The following is a 23,416-nucleotide window of genomic DNA, read 5'->3' as shown; positions in this document are numbered from 1 at the left end:
CATCCCAACGCATCGGTGATCCTCCTTTGATTCTCCTGCCTTCGACTTTGCCAATAACCATAAGTTTCTCCAGGTTTGAGTTCTCAATTTGGCGAGCAACGTATCCAAAATAATGATTATCTTAGGATACGGTGTAGGCAGACTGTTGATATTAAAAAGTACAAGTGCGGGTTAAAGGAAAAATAAAACATTACACATATTTACTAAGAAATCATAACACGACATTTTTTTAAATGCGTTAGGTGGATCTACATTAAAAATTGTGAACAAAAGTGGACCTAAATGTGAACCTTGAGGTACAATCGTAATAGCGGAGAAAAGAAGAGGGAGGGTGATGAATTAAATTGGTACTTACAGGATTGAAATACGTAATTCCCATCTTTTCCAGAGTGGGGATGGCCACGTCTGATCTCCATGTCGTAGGGTTACAGGAACCTCCCAGGAACACTTCATAGGGATGCTGAGGCTCAGGCACTGTTCCTGAAACAACCAAATAATAATTAACGCATTAGTAAAATCATCAAGAAGGGGTTCCACGAAAATACTTTTTTTTTTTCAAAAACAAATAGTGACAGAACATAACATTGAAGAACAACAACAACAAAAACATAATCTACTCTTTCATCATGTACTGTTTTAGCAGGTTACTTCAGGGTTGGATCGGTTAAGCACGAGGAAGTTGCAGGGTTGTGCAACTTCCTCGTGAAAGTTGTGAAATCTGTCCTGATGATGAACACTACAAGATTATCATCAGCGTCAACACGGGTATACCGCAGAGTTCACTTTAAAGACCCCTCTTATTCACACTTGCTATAAAGATTTGCCAGAAGCAAACAAAAAATTGGAATATTTCAATAGCTTCTAAAAATGATGTAGGCAGTAGTTACACATTAATTTCCATCAATTTTACTGGCTATTCAGATCTGGTCGCCAGTGCAACAGTGTGTGTGTGTATTTCCACAATTTTACATTGAAAAATGGCGAGACGTGGCACTATATCGGTAGGAATATGGACATTACCTATACGAAATATACATAGGATAGGTACTGGCCGATCGACATTCAATACAAATTAAATATGTTCTATCGGATGATATCACCATCGCAATTATTGTGACGTAAGCACCTCCACTACTACCTACCTACTATAATATTCGCCCAAGGCAAGACGGGCCGAACGGGCAGCCAAATTTATGTTCGAAATTCAAATAGGTGCGTTGATATCCGGATTTTGTGCCGTACCCATAGATAGGTATAGAAACGAGGGAGATCATGGCCCATAAACATAGACTAAATTAACCATTATTAGTAAGAAATCGCGCGCACAGGGCGTAGATATAGCACTATTCACCCATAATATATAATACTAAATTTCAAAACATAGACATTTTTAGCAATACACTTCACAAATATCGATTAGAAGTAACTCGTACGATCGAAAATTAATACAATAGTATGGAATGTATCCAGAGCATCTCCTATCCTCATCCTAAATTCCTATTCCTCCCCTCCTCACCTAAAATATATATATATTTTTATTTTATGCAATAAAACTCCATCTCCAATCAATTTTAATATAGGTGACTTTTTTGGCTTGACTGTATTTAACATGTATATATTTAGGGTGAAATGCAGATCACGCCAAACTCTGGGAATTGAATAAAAATGCACTTTCTAGATGAGAAAAGTGTGTAGAAACTCATTAAAAAAAGAATTAAGGCGCGGAAGAATAAATTGAGGGAGATACAGCCGATCAAAGTTTAATAAAATTGCACTTCGCGATCTGAGGGTAAAATTCGGTTTATGGGAGTATAACCGAAATTGAACTTGATTTAGACTAATTTAGGGCTGGGGAATCCGAATCTGAAAGAATTATGTGGGGGTCGGCACTATTAACTGAGTTATAGGGTTTTGAAACTTCGTACGCGATACATAGTAACCATGTTTTATTTATCAATTATGACTTAAGAAAATCAAATTAAAAACTTTTAATACTTTTGAAATTTCAGTAGTGCCAACCAAAAAAAGAAAAGTGTTGCCATATAATAATAATATTTTTTTACAAAATAGGTTAGGTGTTTAGTTTGGGTTAGAGTAGGCAGAAGAACATGGGAAAAAGGTATTAGAATTAAATCACAAACCAGTCTATACAAACCTAGCGTAGCCCACAAACTACTTGAAAACTGGGATATAACTCTAAAGGGGACGCGAGCAGGCGTTATTAAAGGGGCAATTTTGTGTAACAGGAAATAACATGGAAAAAAGGTATTAGTATTAAATCACAAACCGTCTATACAAACCTAGCGTAGCCCACAAACTACTTGAAAACTGGGATAAAACTCTAAAGGGGACGCGAGTGGGCGTTATTAAAGGGTCATTTTTTTGTTATAGAAAATCACAGTTAGGTTAGGTTATATATATACATAAATTAAGTATTTACAAGATTTTAAATAATAAACTACCAATCTGGCAAATGATATTTAATTTTCAGAATTTTCCATGCATTGATATTATTATATGGCAACACTTTTTTATTTTTTGGATGGCACTACTGAAATTTCAAAAGTATTAAAAGTTTTTAATTTGACTTTCGTGACAAAATATGGCGGCGGACTGTCCGAATATGGTGATAATATCAGATCGCGAAGTGCAATTTATTAAACTTCGATCGGCTGTATCTCCCTCAATTTATTCTTCCGCGCCTTAATTCTTTTTTTAATGAATTTCTACACACTTTTTTCGTCTAGAAAGTGCATTTTTATTCAATTCCCAGAGTTTGGCGTGATCTGCATTCCTCCCTATATTTATATTCTATGTATAAGCTGTTTGTCTCTTACCTTTACCAATAAATAAATAAATAAATAAATAATACTACAAATTGCATGCACGCACAGCGGTGCCCCGCCTTTGTTTTTACCTACACACCGAACGAATAAATTTCATTGTATAGCCGCTTCGATAATCCAATGCCATAGCCCCTGCTTTCTTTTCCTGTTAAAAATGTCAAACATAACCTCACATCTGAACGTACTATAATTATTGGTTCCGTATTGCCATAATCATGAAAAACAAAAGTTCCGCTTTATTAAATTTCTTTGTTTAATTAAATATTGTCATCTTGTATTCTGATATCATGATCGTGAAATTTTCCATCGAGAACCACAACGATGTCCGTTCATTCACTAAAACAAAATTTTTTGTTCAAAATGAAAAATTTCATGGTCATAAATGTGACAATACAAACTTTATAGTAATATAATGATAAATGTCTGTAAATTTTCAACCAATGATATTATCTATATTTTGAAAAGATTTCTGCTTATGCTGTTTTTAATAAATGGAACAAAAAAATAAATTACCAGTACCTCCCTAAAACCGCAGATTACATATAAATCGAGGAAAATCTATAACACAGAACACGTTGTTGTAAAAACGTGATCTTTTTAAAGAGTCAAGAATAAAAATACAGCAAAACGTGTCACAATTGCAGCGATCATGAACGCAATCCGAAAGAAGTCATTTTGATTAGGTGTTTAAATTTAAATACTATTTAATGTCAAGTTTACAACTATTTGCCAGTCAGCAAAGGTCGTATGGACACGTGCTTTTCTACGAATAACTGCGTAACATTTGTTATTTGTATAAATAAGCAAAAACATTAATTACAGCATGTCGACTCGTAGGAAAATTTTAATATTTTATCTTTTTAAGAATTTAACAACGTGTTTTATTATTTACAGTTAAGCGTTTTAAAATAGATGATTTTTGGCGCTAAATGCAGTTTTCATGGAGTTGAAAAAAGACGCGCAAACCATTACAGAAGTTAAAACTAGTAGTCTAAAATGGTATATTTCTAATTTTCTCTTGTATAATCAATCAAAATGAAAGTTTGCTCTGAAATCATAAGATTTGTAAATAGGTACTTAAATACCTGCCTATTTGAATATAAACCATAAATATTTTACATAAAATTTTTAAAAAATGTGGAATAATAAATTACACAATTTGTCCAAAGAAGTGTCACCATCTCAAAGACATTTTTTTTCAAGCTTTCTCAGGCCGGTAGGTCCCATAATAATAATTATTCCGAGTTATAGTTAACCACGATCGTGAGTACTCTGGCGGGATAACACGGTAGTATCCTTCACGGCTACCATCTTGAACCGGAACCGGCATGTAATGAACGACTTGGGAGAAATGCCAAATAGTCGAGTTAAAACAGAACTTCGCTACGCTCAGTCAATAATAGAGTAGTCTGGACCATACAAACGCAAATCAGCGCGTCGGGAGTATGCTGCCCTGCAGTGGAAGTTTCATGTAAACCAAGCTTTCGGGTATTGTTAATACAATATCATTTGCAATGTATTCAGATAAAAATGAATTGTTTCAGATAAAGCCTACGTTGGGGGATTTATTTCCCGCTGGCATCGCCAATAGGCATTTATGGTCTGACAATACAAAAATAACTTCGTGGCCTTTCCTAGGGTCAATTTATATGAGCTAGTAGTTGCATATCGCAAAAATCCCTGATAAACTGTCAAAAAGATAAATGGTGAGATCATTTCCGATATCATCAAATAAGTACTTTTATTATTCTGTCCAGTAATTAAAGTCAACGACGAGATATTATGCTAAGAGATTTCATTCAGTACACGTTGCTACGACCCTCGGTTGAGGCGCAGTAAATAAAAACTTAACTCTGTACGGCGAGCGGTTGTCGAGAAGTTCTCTTCGTGGTCGATATATAATTTAGAGATCTGGACACTGAGGATGTGTATGTAAGATCTGCAGGTGTGAGTGTGTAAGTATCTTGGAGTGATACAAGTTCCAGTGTGTAAGTATCTTGAGGTGAATATATGGATTCCACACAATAACAACTTTATAGATTTAGTTGAATAACTTTATTTAGATAGAAGTACACTTATTTACTTAATTAAATGATAAGTACATTAATTAAATGACAATGACAATAATGCGTAGAGGTGCAGCGTGTAAGCAGCACAAGTGATGTTAATTGTGAACATAGGGGAACAGCTTGTTCCTGTTTATATAGTATTCCACGTCTCTGGGACCGTGAGAGCATTGTGGACTTTAATCCCTAAGATGCAAAAAAGGGTCATGTGACTAATTTGAATATTGCATCATTGATTGGTTTCCCAAAATAATAGGGTTCCTTTTAAAAGTGCCGAAGAAATGAATGTTTGCCATTATAGCTTACTTTTGGGGCACCGGCTAAGATTAACAGTAATATTAAGATGTAGAAAGAAATAAAGGTTGACTTTAATTACTTAGATTTATAGCATAGGCTGGGATTATAACATATCTCCCCCCTTAAAATGAAAGCAACGGTTTTTTAAGTTTAGTTGCTGTAATTATACTTCAAATTATTTTCACTTGAAGATAGTTCTTGAAGAGGTACATCTTCGTTTTCCAGATTTGTTAAATTTCTGAATGTCATACTTGGTTGGATCCTTGTAGTGGATCGTCTAGGATTGTTACATTGATTATATATCCTGACACAACATTTATTATCGTCGTCATTATTTAAAAAGTAAGAATTAATTATTCTAAAGAATTTACAACATTTCAATAGTTTGTAAACAATAAAAATAGTTAGCATAGCAGATAACGTATAGATAACAATTTGAAATTTTGTTGAATGTTTAATAATGAGTGGCTTTGAATTATATGATTTAAGATCGTCATTGAATTGATCGATTTTATGAGATGCCAAATTAATGTCATCGTGTTGCAAGTTAATTAAGTTTATCGGTTCAAGTTCATTTAAGGTTTCATTATATTTTTTCATATTACAGCAATTGTCATCGACAATGTTTAAAGTTGGAATAGGGTTAACATATTCTGTGATGAGATTACTTTTTGCAATTAATTGTGTGAGACCTGCATAGGCTCTACAACTTGAATTTAAAGTTAATATTCCAGTATGTAATAGTTTGATATCAAAAATATTATTTCTATCTTTACAGTCGATAGTTATTTTAGAAGGATGAGAATAAGTAAAAATCCATTTATTATTTTTTATAGGCTGCCATAAGATTATGTTGCCTTTGATGATCCTACTAAAACATTCATTAGGTATTTCATTAATATAAGCAGACAATAAAATTGTCTCGCATATTGGATCGGAGAGAGTGGATAACACATCTAGATCCTTACATACAAAATTTTCATTGGTAATAGTTTTACAATTATTCTTAAAATTATCAAGGTACACATAAAAAGATTTGTCCTTTGTGATTGCTAAATATTTATGGTTAGGAATAATTAAGGAGAAGGTATTAGGGATATCAATATTTGGAACAGGTAGAGGAACTACATGAAATAGGTTGTATTCCTGCGAAGTTACTAAAGGTATTTTTGTTATGAAGATGAGTTTATCATCAATATAATAGGCAATTAAATCTGATATATCGATTAAAGAATGAATATTTTCGAGTTTTAAACTTAAGGGGAATTCTTTTCCGCTTGGTAAATGTTTAATATTAGAGTTTAGCTCGAAGTAAAGTTGTTGAGGAGTAATTATGTCTGGGTGTAAAATTCCTTGTTTAGAAAATAAAATAGCATTGATTAAGGAATCAATTTGTTCATAAAAGTATTCGGTTGTTTCGAATAAAGAGCTTGTTTGCGAGATAAGTATATTTTTAATTTCTTGCATATTCATTTTATCGTGGTCTTCCTTAAAATAGTTATTTATTTTTATAATATTTTTATTCATAGTATATTCGTCATAGTTAAGTTTAGTAAGGGTAGAATTGAAATTTATGAGAGTCGATTTAGTGACTTGTAATTGTTCTTTCATCAGATTATAAATATGTTTGTCATCTGACATGACGCGTTCAATCGCATCATCATAATATTGCGCATCTTCGGAGTCGAGGGTTCCGAAAACAGCTTTAAATATTTTTCCAACACCATCGATTAAACCGCGTTTTGTGCGTTGGTTGGAAACAAGGTGTGTAATTGATTCATATTTAGTTTTACATTTTTTAATAGTATTAAAAACAGGTTTTAAAAGATCTTTGCAATTGTCGTTAGGTACGTATGATAAATATTTGGAACATGTGCTTTTAGTTAAGGCATAATTATCTTCTAAAATTCGTATTTGTCTAGGGAAAGTACTAATATTTAAGTAGGTAATAACTTTCCAATCATCATTATAAACTTTTAATTTTCCAATTTGATCGAAGAAGAGTCCATTTCCAGTGGTTATTGGTTGGACGTCTTGGGAAAGAATTAAAATAGTCTTGAAGGACCTGGAACAGGAGAGAAAGCGCGATATGGCTTAATTCTGTTAACATGGAATCTTTTTAATGAATTATTTTCCATTCTTATGGTAACATTATGATTATTATGAACCTGTACAATCTTGTACGGTCCTTTCCAATTAGGAATAAGTTTCTTGCTTAATGATTTAGGTTTATTAGTATTTTTTATTAATATTAAGTCGTTAATTTTATAAATATTATTCGATACATTTCTATCGTAATATTTTTTGGATGTCTCTTTGGCATGTCCGATTCTTTCACGGGCAAGTGATCTGGTAATGGCGAATTTATACTTTAATTGATTAAGATAACTTTCGTAAGTTGGGTTTGAATCTGGGTTTTCTAAAGAGCTTGGTAAAATAGGTTTATGTCCAAAGACAAGTTCGTAAGGAGTGAATTTAGTTGTACAGTGAGTACTTGTATTATATGAAAACATAGCTAGAGGGATATAGTCGTCCCAATTTGTTTGGTCACTATCTATATAATGAGTAAGATAATCCTTTAAGGTAGAATGAGAGCGTTCTAGTGCTCCATTTGTTTGTGGGTGATAAACAGTAGTTTTCAAATGTTTTATTTTAAATAGGTTGGTAAGATGTTTCATTAGATTACTAGTAAATTGAACACCTTGATCTGTGAGGATTGACTTAGGTATTCCATAGTGAGAAAAGAATTTAACGAGGCAATCAGCTACAGTTTCTGTTTCTGTAGAGTTAACTGCATAAGCTTGAGAAAACTTTGTAAGATCGTCTTGAAATGTGACGATGTATTTATTATTATTGACAGTTTCATTAAGTGGTCCGACTATGTCGACCGCAATTCTTTCAAAAGCTTCTGTGGAAGTGGTAGTGATTTCCATTGGAGCTTTATATGCTCTTCTATCAGTTTTATTTTTCTGACAGTGGATACAATTTTTCACATAATTTTCTATATCATCTTTCATTTTTTCCCATCGGTATCTTTCTTTGATCCGACTGTAGGTTCTGAAGAAACCTGGATGTCCGGCCATAGGGCTATCGTGACATTCTTTTAATATTACGGGAATTTGCGAAGTTGAAGGATTAATGATTTTATTGTGATTAATATTGATTTTAATCTTTAAGTTCCTAAAAAGATATTGAATAATTTCCTTTATTTTTATAAAAGGAATGGAATCAAATGAGTTTTGGAAGTTCGGTAACGTAATTTCAGTTACACGTTTTTCAATAAGTTTAGATCTTAAATTTTTAAGTGTTAGGAAAATATCTTTAGGAGTTGCTTTGTCGAAGTAATGAGTTTTGGTAAAGCAATGAAAGTAAGTTTTCTTATTATCTGTTGATTTTGATTCATGAATACCATATAAATTTTTTGGTATTTCTAAAAGTTCGTCAGTGTCTGAACAATTGGATAATATTTCAGCACAGAAAGGGTTTTGATCATCTAGATCGATAGAAGTTGGGTATGCCATATATTTTGACATATTATTTATAAAGAATGAATCATGTTCATTAAAACTAAAAATAGTTGGTTCATTTTTATTAGAATAAAATTTCACGTAATTTTCATGAGTATCATTATTTATATTATTTTCTAAAGGTATTGATGATAGAGTATCATCTATTTCTAAATTATTTGTAGGTAAATTATTAAGATAAGTTTCTAAATCATCGACATTTATTTCGTCGAGACATGGTTCGTTTAAAAGATCAATGATATCTTGAGAAGGTGAATTTTCATCTTCTGTTACAATGTTTATTGGAATACGAGACAAACAATCGGCATTAGAATTTATTCTGCCTGGTTTGTATTCTATTTCGTATTCGTATTCTTCGAGTTTTAATCGCCAACGTAACAATTTGCTACTGGGATTGGTAACATTCATTAACCATTTTAATGGTCTATGATCGGTGTAAATTTTAAATTTTCTTCCGAAAAGGTAAGGACGGAAATGTCCTACAGCCCAAACAATGGCTAAAAGTTCTTTTTCAGAGGTACTATAATTACCTTCTGCTTTATTTAAAGTTCTGGACGCATAAGATATTGGTAAATCTTTTCCAACTTTTCCTTGGCTCAAAATTGCACCTATTGCATAATTTGAGGCGTCAGTAGTTAAAACGAAATCTCTAGTGAAATCTGGATATTGTAATATAGGATAAGAAGTTAATTTTTCTTTCAATGTATCGAAAGCATTTTGCTGTTCGTTTTTCCAGTCAAATTTAATATCTTTCTTTAGAAGAAAAGTTAAGGGTTTCGTAATTTTACTGAAGTTTTCAATAAATCTTCGGTAATAACCAGCTAGACCTAAGAATGATTTAATTTCTTTAGGATTCCTGGGAATAGGAAATTCAGAGACTGCTTTGATTTTGTCGGGGTTAGGAGTAACACCGTCGTTTGAAATTAAATGACCTAAATAAGTTACTTCTTTTCGCATGAAATGACACTTATCTGGTTGAATCTTCAGATTATTATCGGCAAGTCTTTGAAATATAGCTGTGAGTTTTTTAGAGTGATCTTCTATAGAATTTGCGTATATGACAATGTCATCTAAATAGACGAAACAATATAATCCTTGTAAGCCGATTAATGCGTTATTCATTAACCGTTGAAACGTTGCTGGAGCAGTCTTAAGACCGAAAGGCATACGTGTATATTCAAAATGTCCATTGGGAGTAGAAAAAGCAGTTTTTGGAATATCATCTTCGTGCATAGGAATTTGATGAAATCCGCTAACAAGATCTAGTGTTGTGAAGTATCTACAATGACCTAATTGATCTAAGATATCTACAATGTGAGGTAATGGAAAGGCGTCTCCGACAGACACGTCGTTGAGTTTCCTATAGTCTACGACTATTCTCCATTTAGGTTTTCCTGAGGAGTCATTTTTCTTTGGTACAACCCATATAGGAGCTGACCATGGTGAAACACTAGGTTGAATAATACCATCTTCTAACATTTTATCTATTTGTTTATTTACTTCTTCTTTATGTACTTCAGGGTATCTATAATTTTTCGTATGTATTGGACTTTGAGTATTTGTTATAATTCGATGTTTAATAGCATCGGTTGCTGTAAGTTTGTCGCCTTCGAGATAAAATATAGAATTATAATTGTCGCAAATATCTAATAAGGAATTAATTTCTTCCGAATTTAAATGATCTATACAAATTTGATCACGAATTAATTTTTTACGTTTTTTACCATCATTATTAGAATTTTGATTAAAATGGTAAACATTTTCTGGGATAGGTTTTAAGTAAATTTTCATTATATTAATGTCAACATATTCGTCTGTTGAATTCAAAATAGTACAATACGATTTATTATTCGCATCTACTTTAGTTATAGCATTTGCTAAATATACACCTTCAATAGGTATTTTTACGTCGATAATCCCTTCTTTAATTTCAGGGTTTAAAATATCGATTTTAATAAGAGTTTCTGATCTAGGGGATAAAGTAAATATAGGAGTCAAATGCTCATTAGGATCAGAAATATGTAACTTTAAAGAGTAATCGTTAATACGTATTACATTATTTTTATAATCAATTTTCGCATTTTTATTTTCGAAAAAGTCGTTCCCTAAAATTCCGTCATAACCAAGGTTTAAAAAGTCACTATCCACCGCGTGGAGATCATGAATAATAGTTTCATTGCCGAAACTTAATTTAATTTGAACGATTCCAATAGATTCGATCGATTTTTTCGATCTACTTATGCCATTAATCTCTATAATTTTGCCCGAATTTACGGAAGTACCTTCGCCAAGACAGTGAGTCTTGATGAGGGATACGGCTGCTCCTGTGTCGACAAGAAAATGTCTTTTAAAAATAATACCATTTGTAGGTATTTGAAGAACCACATGACGCAACGTATCTGAATGAGATGGCGAATAATTTATATAATTTTTATTAGATGTTAACATGGAACGTTTGAATACTCTTGAGCCTAGCTCGCGACTTACAGTAGATCGGCTCGAGATTCTACTGCAGATCTGGAGTTTAAATGATTTACCTTTGAATCATTTTTCCTTGGTAGGGAAGACGAATTAAGAGTTGCAGAGTTGTTAGGATTTGGATTTTCATTTTTATATTTTAATACTCTGCACTCATCTATCATGTGACCAGGTTTTTTACAGTACCTGCACATTTTATTATTATAATTTTGTCCCGAATTTGGACTAAAATTTTTATTATAGTTATTATTATAACTTGATCCCGAATTTGGGTTATAAGATTTATTAAAATTATTATTATTATTTTTTACGAACATAACTTTACGTGTATTAAAGTTCGAATTATTGCTTTGATTTTTATTTTTATAACAATTGAAATTGTTATGTCCCGATTTACCGCAAATCGTACATGATTTATTATTAATATTATTAGTTTTAGAGGAATTCAGTAATTTATTTATTCTCTCTTCCTCTAGTGATATTGTAAAAGCTTCATTGAGGTCTTTCGGATTGCGCGATCTCAAAATTGTAGCTATGGAAGGGTTAGTTCCATACATAAATGTTTGCATACCGAGTTCTTGGATGCTGGCTGTTCTGCCTAACATTTCTGCGGGATTATTATTATTTTGATTAATTGAGACTAAGAGGTTTTTTATGCAATTTTCTATCCGTAAAATATATTGAGATACGTTCTCATTATGAAATTGTTTGCAATTTTGCAATTCCAATAATAGGTGTGCGTAATGTTTGCGTTCACCGAATGATCTTTTTAATAGATCTTTTAATTCTGACCAATTATTGAGAACGTGATTGGCACAGATGACTTCTGCTTGGCCTTCTAATGAAGTTAATATATATGAAAGGAGCGTATTCTGTTGATTAGGCTGAGCTAGTACTACAGCCCGGTCGCAATTAGTTAAGAAGGCACAGAGTTTATCTCTGTTTCCATCGTAAGATTTGATAAATTTAAATAAAACAGGTAATGGTAAAGTCATTTCCTGGGATTCCTGAGAGGACGAAGTAGGTATATCGTTCATTTTGAGATGTATTTATTATTATTAAAGAAATTAACTGAATTTAACGCGAATTAATTTAAGAGGTTTTTATTAAATTTTAATTATTTTACGAAATTTATTATTACGCGTTGAAGAAAGAAAAGGAAATATAAGAGTTTCACTAATACACGGTTCACGGTGTATAAGCGAGAAGAAATGCATTAATTGTCAATAAGGGAATTGGGAAAATACAGTGTAAAAATTTCTACAGGACAAAAATTTTTATGGACTTACAGTAGAAGAAGGACGAGTCGCCAGTTCATACTGCTTGTAGAAGTGAAGGTCTCGATGCTCGTGGTTTAGAGTTGACAGGATTGGATTCTTGGCTGCTTGAAGAACTGAAGTTCACCGTAGATGTTGTCTCCGCGATCTACGTTGTTGCCGTTTTCTTCTCTTCTCCAGGGTCACGTCGATGAGTTAGGTTGATTTCAGGGAGAGCCGTCCCTGCCTTCGAAAAGGGTTTCTCCGAGGAGAGTATCTGCCAGACTTGTCGTCGTTGTTCCGGTGAAGTGATGAGGTAGGAGTCTTCCGTCGTCACAAAAGATCCTTTGGGAATGTCTTTGCAATCCCACTTCTGACACCAATTTGCTACGACCCTCGGTTGAGGCGCAGTAAATAAAAACTTAACTCTGTACGGCGAGCGGTTGTCGAGAAGTTCTCTTCGTGGTCGATATATAATTTAGAGATCTGGACACTGAGGATGTGTATGTAAGATCTGCAGGTGTGAGTGTGTAAGTATCTTGGAGTGATACAAGTTCCAGTGTGTAAGTATCTTGAGGTGAATATATGGATTCCACACAATAACAACTTTATAGATTTAGTTGAATAACTTTATTTAGATAGAAGTACACTTATTTACTTAATTAAATGATAAGTACATTAATTAAATGACAATGACAATAATGCGTAGAGGTGCAGCGTGTAAGCAGCACAAGTGATGTTAATTGTGAACATAGGGGAACAGCTTGTTCCTGTTTATATAGTATTCCACGTCTCTGGGACCGTGAGAGCATTGTGGACTTTAATCCCTAAGATGCAAAAAAGGGTCATGTGACTAATTTGAATATTGCATCATTGATTGGTTTCCCAAAATAATAGGGTTCCTTTTAAAAGTGCCGAAGAAATGAATGTTTGCCATTATAGCTTACTTTTGGGGCACCGGCTAAGATTAACAGTAATATTAAGATGTAGAAAGAAATAAAGGTTGACTTTAATTACTTAGATTTATAGCATAGGCTGGGATTATAACAACGTGCTTGTTTATATAGGGCAAACGTCATTCATATTATAATTCTGACCTCGCACAGTCAGGGCCGGCCAGTAAATTTTTGACGCCCCTTGTCAAAACCAGTACACCCCTGTAATCAATAAAATTCGGATGTTTTGTATTTTTGTGTAGCGCCGTTTTTGTGAAAAAATAATCTCAAAGGCGATGTGTTGGGACTGTTAGTTGTTAAGTATTATCAGCGCCTTAATAATTCGGCGCCCGGAGCGGACTGTTTAATTGCGCCCGCGCCCCGGCCCTGCGCACCGTAGAACCACTTTAAACCAATATTGATTTTTTCACACAGATTTTTATGGCTATCGAATTTTAAAATAATATTACAACAGCAAAAAAAACCTACAAAGTAAGTACTAAATAATGGTAGTCAATAACAAAAATAATGGAGTTCGTAGCTTAAAATGGCAGAAGGATGAAACTAACACTTAAAAATGCTTTAATCGACCGTTTTGCATTACATCTATCAGTACATTCGTTTTCGAAAATCTGTTGCATCTTCTTTATTATTTAAGCAAGCCTCACTTCGACTAATTGGCTAACATTTACTATACTATATAGTTCAGTAAAGATTGTTTTTTCAAATTTGAAATCGTCGTGTTTTTATCTGGATTGTCTTATTTGCATTTTTTTCAATTTTATACTTACATGCCTGAAGAAAGTTTGAAAAAATAAATTGTCTTTGAGATAGATGGTGACATTTCTTTGGACAACTTGTATAATTCTTTATTTGAAATTTTAAACAAAATATATGCCTGTAAAATATATGGTTTGATTAAGTAGGTAGGTATTTAAGTACCTACGTACAAATCTCATGATTTCAGAAGAAATTTGTTTTGATTTATTAAATAATAACATATTTATTTAGAAATAACTTCTTTCAACCACTTGTGCGTCATAATATTTTACTCTCTGCACAATTTGTAGCTTTGATAAGCTTTTTACGGCGCTAAACAGATGGCAGTTATCACAATAATAATGAATCTAATTTATATTTTGTATGTATGTATTTATATTATTTGGTTTTTTTTTACGAAAAACTAAACTAATTTGAAACTACGTCTGGAGCCAGTGAGTCTGGCATCCGCAATTGATATATATTAAGAGGCTGAAGGAAGTGGACAGGGGAAGAAGACGGTGAAGATGAAGGTTCAGGTTTATTCGCCAAACACGGCTAAAGCTATTTCAATCAACGTGTAACCTAACTTAGCATGGCATAATCGTGCCTAAAATCCATTAAAATGTATGAAAACCAAATTTCGCAACTCGTGCCGCTAGGAGGAGCTAGTGCAGTATACTACTGCTATCTATATACTCATTTGTACTGTTCTTAACGTAACTTCAGCATTTTTTTTATATTTGTCATGTAGTAAGTGTGAAGAACTTAATTGGTTGATGTATGTCAATTTCACAACGTACTTATCAATATATATTGCTTGAGTCATAAATATAATACATAAACAGAATGAATTAAACCTAAAATATAATTGAAATAGGCGGGTGGGTACTTACTTTTCTTTGTGCATCCCATTTTGCGAAGAGTTTTTATCGTCATTTAATTGACTAATTAACAATCAAATTGTCACTTTTAATAAATTATTATTATTATTATTATTATGATTAAAATCTAATTTGTACTCTTATAAATATTATTATCACAGTTGTTATAAAGCTTTTGGGCTTAATTAGAAAATTAATGTATGTATTTTATAAATTCATCTAGTTTATTTAATAAATAAATAAATTGAGTATTCTTGATGTATCACAGACTAGGTTATAAACTATTATTAATTGGGTATATCCGAACCAAAAGTATTTCACCAATAATATACCTTCCATGTGGCTTGCTTATTTTTTTATTACACATTTTATTAACTGAAAAAAAAACAATAATATATTTTTATAAATAAATGCTACCAATGCCACTCATCACTCATCGCTTTGTGGGTTGTACTAAAGTATTTATTTGGCAGTTTTATGAGTAAGAAAAGTGCCTACTATAAAGTAGATAAATTTAAATTTTTAAAAAAGATAAAAAATTCCTATCTTGATAATGACTTTAAAAACAAGTTTTATCGTATGTGTCATATTTTTATCACATATCTAATGGATATCGATTATTAGATTAGCATATTTAAATAAATTTAATTTCTAAAAACGGGAAATAAATTCGATTAGAGGAGATTAAACGCTTTAAAGAAAGTTGAAACTCTAAAAAATTCTGCAACCAAAATATATATAAATGATTTTTTTTTACTTTAAAGTAATTTTGTTCAATTATACAGGGTGTATCGGCAAGTACCCGACAAACTTTAACCAGCTATTCCTCAGCACATTTGGAGTAAAAAATGTTATGGGCGCTTTGCTGTCCGGTAACATTTTTTTCCATTAAAAACAAAAAATAAATAAAAAATCCACACTCCGTCACTGTCATTTGCCTTGTTTCTCGCGTTCAACAGCTGTTATTAGCAAGTGCGTCAAAAAGTGTCCTCGCTCTTTCGTACACACTAAATAATAATAGTTAAAAATAAGACGAATGGTGCTGTGCCATTTCGTTGTGATTGTAAAAGCGCTCCAACGTAGGTACATTATTCAACGAAACTCGAACAAAATATTGCCAGATGGGTTTTCAAAATGATTCTCATTTAAATTTAAATTCTCATTTAAAGACATAAACATTGTTTGGCATTATATTCTAGACATTTATTCAAAAAGTATTAAATTTTTCATAACTCATCACTCACCAAGAGTCCCTTCGTCTTTGAAATTTTTATTTTCTTTCGAGTTTTACAAACATGAACCTAAAAAGCCAAAAAGCCCCGGACAGAGCATTAGCGCGATTGCTCCGTCCAGGCCTTTTTAGGTCCACGTTTACAAACGTCAACGTCCAAAGAGAAAACAACATATCTTGATTTTTTTTAGGTCCATGTTTACAAACGTCAACGTCCAAAGAGAAAACAACATTTCTTGATTTTTTTAGGTCCATGTTTACAGACGTCAACGTTCAAAGAGAAAACAACATATCTCGATTTTTTAGGTCCATGTTTACAAACGTCAACGTCCAAAGAGAAAACAACATATTTCGATTTTTTAGGTCCATGCTTACAAACGTCAACGTCCAAAGAGAAAACAACATATCTCGATTTTTTTAGGTCCATGTTTACAAACGTCGACGTCCAAAGAGAAAACAACATATCTCGAATTTTTTTTGAATTTATATGTTTTAATTGTGAACTAGATTTTGATTTTACATCTAAATTATCGGTGACCGGATAAATCATCAAAATGATAATTCATCACATCTTTAAAAAGTTATATAAAGTCATGGAAAGTGATGAAACAAAAACTTTATTAACTGGGTTAAGTAGGTTAGGTCAGGTTTAATTTTTTTTCATTGTTTTTAATGACTTTATATCCCTTTTTAAAGGTGTGTTGAATAGTCACTGTGTTGAGTTATCATGGAACCAAATTATAATGTACATTTTAGATAAACAAAAACAAATTGCCTATTCGTGTAATTATCTTCCTTACAATGCGTTAAATAAGAAAAATAAAAACGGTTATCTTAGAATATGAAGTAGAATCATCTCCTTTCGAAAAGTACCACTAATTTGCATTGGGACCATTGTGCTTTTTAAACTTTCATTCATTTTTCTAAAAGCCATATTTTTTAACGTAATGACTATCAAAATGCATTATTTTTCATTTCCGAAAACTGAAATACTTCTCACTTCCCATTATTATCTTAGTATTACAAAGTAGTTTTTTAAATGTGTATTATGGAGACATAAGATTAATAACAGGGATTCGCACGAGACTCTGATTTTAATTAATTTAGAAGAATTCGTTACTATAATATATATTTCTTTTAGAGGGATCCCTACGGTTTCAAGTTATTTATATTTAAGATTAATAAAAACAGTACCTTTCCACTAAAATATTTTATGTAAAACGGTTAGAAAATTTTATAAAACGTTTTTTGATTATAAAATTACCGGTAAGCACCAGATTGTATTTTACTAGACAGTGAATTAGTAACTTCCCGAGGGATCCCTCTAGAAACATCTGAGTTTTTAGTAATACGTTCATCAGAAATAATTAAAATAAACCCCACGGAAATATAAATATTCTTGGCCTGCTAACCAGAAAACTGTCCAATATTGTTTTTACACGACTTCGTCACGAATGTCGTAAAGATTCCTACTTTATTTTAGAGATTTGCTAGGGCAAATTCAGCCGTAGGTCTGTCAAATATACAGGGCCGCGCGTAGCATATTTTTGTACATGGCTTCTTCACTTGTATTATTTATTTAAAGGTTTTATGTGTAAGATGACAGATGACGTAGTTAAGATTTAGGGTATAGTCTCGTGTTAAGCGTCTCCCCATTTTATGTATTTACAAAATACGATTAAAAAGTTTAAAAAAAAACGCATTACAAATAATTGTTCTCCCCGAACCGACATTTAAAAAAGCATAATGCAAGCGAATTGTGCAGAGTATATAAAATGACATGACATAATAACATGGCAGTGAATAATATTTAACAAATACTACAACTGATAATGACCGCGAACTGTGGCGCAGATATTAAATGATATTGCTCTGATTGCAGATTGTAAACAAACTACCTAGTGCAAGTAAATAACAAACGTGTAGTATGGTAGTAAACCAACTTGTTTCGTAACAAATCAGCCATGATTGAATAAACGTCACTTTTGGCGCCAAATGACGTCTCGAACGTTCCGAGCGCGCGCGGCGGCAACGTTTATAACTTCATTTTATCGTCAATGTTTACAGGGTCATACGTATATAAAAAAAAACAACACTACAGTCAACATTTCATGTTTTATAAATGTATAGCTGTACGAGATAGCAGCTTGTTGGTGTAAATGTAAATATAATTGGACGAGAGTTGAAAATAAGATTAACAAAATAAGCTTCAATAATTTTAAGCATTTAGGTTCTTATTTATGAAATTGAAGCTGGGGGTAGGTACCGTATTAGTAAATTTGACGCCAATTTGAAAGTATTCTATTTTTAAGTGTGATAAAATAATTAGAACTGGTTGTTTGAAAAATTAGGACAGAATTTGAACAATTCATCAAATTTCAAAGTTAATTTCCAAGTTCTGTGAAAGTACTATTCAAGTTCTGTTATTATTTCAGTTCTGTGAAGCAAAATTTCCATGATGATTTAATAACAAACTTGGATAGAACTTTCACAGAACTTAAAAATTAACTTCTAAATTTGATGAATTGTTAAAATTTTCTGAAATAACTTATCGTAATTGTTTTTCAGATTCATTTTTAGAGGAAAAACAAAACGGTTTCGTGAAAAGTTTGAAATTTGTTAAATGTTACCGAAGAAACACGCCGGTAAAAGTGTTTGTTTCTGAAGTATGTGAAATTGATTATATTTTCGAATATCGACATTTTTCCGGATAGATAATCAATAATTACATTGGCCTGCACCCTATTCGATCAGTTTTCTTTCAAATCACATTCTAGGAATGATTTGTGTTCAGTGGATATGTCGTTCATCTGAACGGTAAAAATCAACAATGCGTATTATAAATAGGTATATTTTAATGAAATTTTGGATAAAAGTCGTATTTTTTCGGTAAATATCCGGACAACGTGGACATCCAATTACGCGTAAATTATTTTAACACTTCGAATCAGTTTGATAACAATGAGGAGCATCTATTTCAGTCTCCGGAGAAGTAAAATAACACATTTTAATTGCTAGGTAGTACCTTCTTCGTTAAAATTAAAATTTACAAAAATTCATCGCGTTTACTTGGCGGCCATCTTTAACCTAACCTAACCTTTTTTTCTTCTTAAAAACATTATTTTATTTACGAAAATTTATTGTCGTTGTTCTAAATTCAGTTTTAAATTTTTAATTTAACGAAAACTGTACGAAGGTACCTACCCGAGTAGGTACATAATGTAAACGGAAAATAAAGGCAACCACTCACGCAAAGAATAGGGGTTGTCTAAACATAATGACGATCGAACTATTTTTATAACGAAGCATTAGTCATAGGGAAAATGTATGTTTTATTGAGTAAATGTTGTTTTTAGGAAAACCTGCATACTTATATGAAATCATTCATTCATTCATTCGAGGATGCCGCTTTGTAAGCATTACTGATAATGTGGCTTAGTTCATATAATTTCGTTTTGATCAATTTTTGATTTGAAATTAATAAACGACACACATACCTAATATTTAGCCGAAAGTATCATATGTTTTCATTCAAAGGGTTAATAATCTGAGAGCTTTAAATAAATATAAAACAAAGAGAAAAAAGCAAGCGATTCAATGAGAGTCGGAGGTGAAATAAGTTTATGTAAAAAATGAAGTCCATGATCGTTTTCAATGTTTTGACAGCTTGCCAGTTAATTTAAGAGATTAAATTTGTTCAAGTATTATACCTATATGAATGAATATAAAATGCACCTAACGCTTGAGAAAAGGCGTTTGCATTGTATGTTCAGTGTTACAAGGTTCTTCTTGCAATCATTTCAAAATTCATAAAAAATCTCTATCCTAAAATGGTAATCATTTTATTTTTTATGAAAAAAAATAGATTCATCAACTGTTCCAAAAAGCAAAAACTCCAGAATTCCAACATATGGGAAGCTTCGTTAATCAATAAAACGCGGGATGAGCACATTGGTAAACACTTATTCATGATTTCGATGGCGATATGTTGATATCAAACACTAAACACACACAGGATATATCACTCAACGCTGCAAACTTATGGAAAAACACTACCACACTAACACACGACCACGGTAAACGGTCGTACAGCGAAACCTATGAAACAATATCAAAGGTAGGTATATAGCACTCTTTATAATTTGATTCATTAAAAATGCGTAGGTTTGTTTGGAAAAATATATAAACACCACTACGTTTCTCACTCACCTACAAAAGATTTAAATATGATTGCTTTTGACGCGTATTTCGGAATATTGGCACCCTATTATAATTTAATTTTGTCTGTGGGTTCGAATTCAAACTGAACCCACCGCGCGCGGCAAACAGCAATGGAGGATTGAGCGGCTTCCCGCACTCGCGCCGACTTTATATGTCTGTCGAGTTGAGTCGTCATTTGTCAGTACCTACCGCATTTATTACCGACATTGATAGTATACGGGGCAAGTCGTCAGATCTCGTCAGAAGTCCAGTAAATATTATAATAATGATGGTTGAGTTTTCTGACTGCTGCCAGTATGTTGTTTTTACCGGAAATCATGTATTTCTATGTGTTTTTAATGAATTATTCGTGAATAATTCATTAAAAAAACATGAATTTTAACATCGACCAACTAAGGGCCGGTATATTTACGCTCGTTACAGCGGCTCCCTCGTGTGTCGGTAAGGAATCGACATAAACAGAGTGCTGTAAAACCCTGCGAGATGTTTACGTCCTTCAAGTTGCTCTCTGGTAAGACCCTGACAAGATACGCTGAGTGATACCATTACTAAAAATTACTAATAGTAGAGCGGCCCATAGTATAGTGTTTTATCGATGTTTTTTTAACGTAGCGAAGGGGTGACGCAAATGTGTTTCCAATATTTTAAGGGTCTCTGTGTGCTATTAATCGCATATTTCAACAGTTCCATTAATTATAAGAACTGTCAAAACATTAATATTGAGTAACTCGCCTTAAAACGTAGAACTTTATGTCTAAAAGCTAGGTAAAAATCTACACGAAGCCCAGAGAAAATAATTTTAAGAAAGTGCTGCCATTGATTAGCGCCAAGAAAATTTTAAGAGTATGTGCAGCTTAAGAAGAAAATAAATCATTGATAATATTAAAACATGACATTTTCAGATCAATTCGACCGCCGATTCATATTTTTATAGAAATCCACCGACAATATTTGATGTTTACCGCCCATTTTGTAAGCTGTAAACTGACACCTGAATGGAAATGTTCTGGGCCGGTAAATCAATTGTTCTTTATTCTCGCTAACAGAGATATTTACGTCTGTTAAGTTGCTCTGTGCTAGAAACCCTGACAGGATACCTATTATAAGCCGAGTGATGCCATTACAAAAATTACTGATTTACTGGAATTACAATAAAAAATAAATTGCTAGGAAAAAACAAAGAAAATCAGCAAGTAATACATAACAATTTCAATTCGCCTCGCAAGATCCCCCAAATTCAGGGTGCCATAGGGCCGGTAAATACCGGCATAGCTCTGAAATCAGTTGCTTTTTGCTCGGCCCAAGAGATAGATATGTATGTTCGTCAAGTTGCTATAAGGTAATCCTGACAACCCAATTCGATTCATAACATTCCCGAGTGTGCTGAAAAACCAGCAACTGATTCCAGACAGTAAAACTTTTATGGTGTCACATAGGCTCGGTAAATAAGTATGTTTTAGTAATATTTTGTACCTATCATCATGCTTACCATGATAGGGCTCCCCACAGAGAGAAACATGACGGACGTAAATATGTCTCAAGCCAAGCTTAAAATGCAACTGATATACCGGCCATACAGGGAAAAATGAGTATCGTTGATTTATTAAAATCTCTTTAAAATCATTGGTATTCCTGATATTTTTTTTTGTAAATTCCCAATTTTTCGGAACACGTATTCATGCAACTGCTTTGCTTTCATAATATACAACGACGAACTGCAAAATATTATGATTTTTATGAACACGTCTTCTGACATAGTGATAATATGTTCGTGATTTACTAAAAGTTTATAAGGAAACTTAGCACTTCATTCCCTAGGGGCCTATAATTCCATTTTTAAACAGATTACGAATAATTTGAAAGGATTCTTAATAAATTAGTAATATTCATTATTGGAATTATTTTCTTCATGCATAGGTACCTACTTTTACAAGATTTGGTCGCTAGAGTGTGGAGGGCCGTTATTAAAAAACACATTTAAATAAAATATTGGAAAAACCAACAGTTTACGACATTAATGGTAAAATATGTATAATAATTGAATCAATAATAGATTTTCACTAATGTTTCTTAATTATTAGAAATTATATAAGAACAAAAGAGTAACAATAACCTATAGGGATGGGATGGATCTAGTCTGTGTAAAGTAATATTTTATTTTATTTATTGATTTTAGGTTTGAAGTTATGAGGTGCCGAGTTAAATAAATCGAATTCACTGTACGAGTGTTAAAAATGTACGAAGCGCGGTGAATGGATGTGTTTTGTTTTGAGTTAGTGTTGAATTTAGGGATGTTAATATGTGGTTTTGTCTGGTTTTGTCTTAGGGGCATACATAATTGAATGTTCAATTTTATTTTCGATAAATCATTGAAGATTAAACCTCATTGTAATATTTAATCATTGGCGAAAATAATATCAACCAATGAAAATATGAAATGGACAGGTAGGATAAAACATAACGGTTGCAACTGAGATTCGAACCCAAGACTTCTCTGGGTAAGACTAGAGAAGATGAGGGTTCGAGTCGGAGTTGGAAAAGTTACATTTTTACTGCATGTGTCTGTCTGTTTCAGAGTTAGTTGTTGATATTATCTATTTCAGTAATAATTAAATGTATGAACATGCTATTATTCTTTATGCGGTCTGTAGTTAGCATATTTTTTCGATTTGTAATACCTAATTATCTTCAGGTTGATTACGGTATAAATATGACGGTATCACTTAGATCATTTTACTCTGTTGAGGTAATAAAAAATGAGAATGATTCCATTGTGATTTCTACAATTACGAAATCAGTATTTCACATACATAATTCATACCTACGGTAATAATTACTATTCTTGAAAACATTTTCTAGTTTATTTCCCTCCATTAGCCTAAATTATTTATTTAATAATCTAGTGAAACAATATGA

At 32.4% G+C, this 23,416-nt stretch overlaps 1 protein-coding gene across 6 annotated transcripts in view; it reads right to left on the bottom strand.

Moving 5' to 3' along the window:
* The window catches only part of raw (NDT-like domain-containing protein raw), a 224,183-nt gene that overhangs the window by 13,279 nt on the left and 187,488 nt on the right, over nucleotides 1-23,416 (bottom strand). For all 6 annotated transcript variants that reach the window (XM_089643337.1, XM_089643333.1, XM_089643332.1 and 3 more), the window contains one exon: nucleotides 356-480. In XM_089643337.1, coding sequence (XP_089499463.1) covers nucleotides 356-480 — 125 coding nt within the window. The remainder of the gene's footprint in view (nucleotides 1-355; nucleotides 481-23,416) is intronic.

Source organism: Hesperophylax consimilis, chromosome 19 (assembly GCF_061612785.1).
Source record: "Hesperophylax consimilis isolate HC1 chromosome 19, BYU_Hcon_1.0, whole genome shotgun sequence".
Classification (NCBI taxonomy): Eukaryota; Metazoa; Arthropoda; class Insecta; order Trichoptera; family Limnephilidae; genus Hesperophylax; species Hesperophylax consimilis.
Note: the sequence above shows the minus strand (reverse complement) of the source record. Positions and strands in the feature narration are given on the sequence as shown.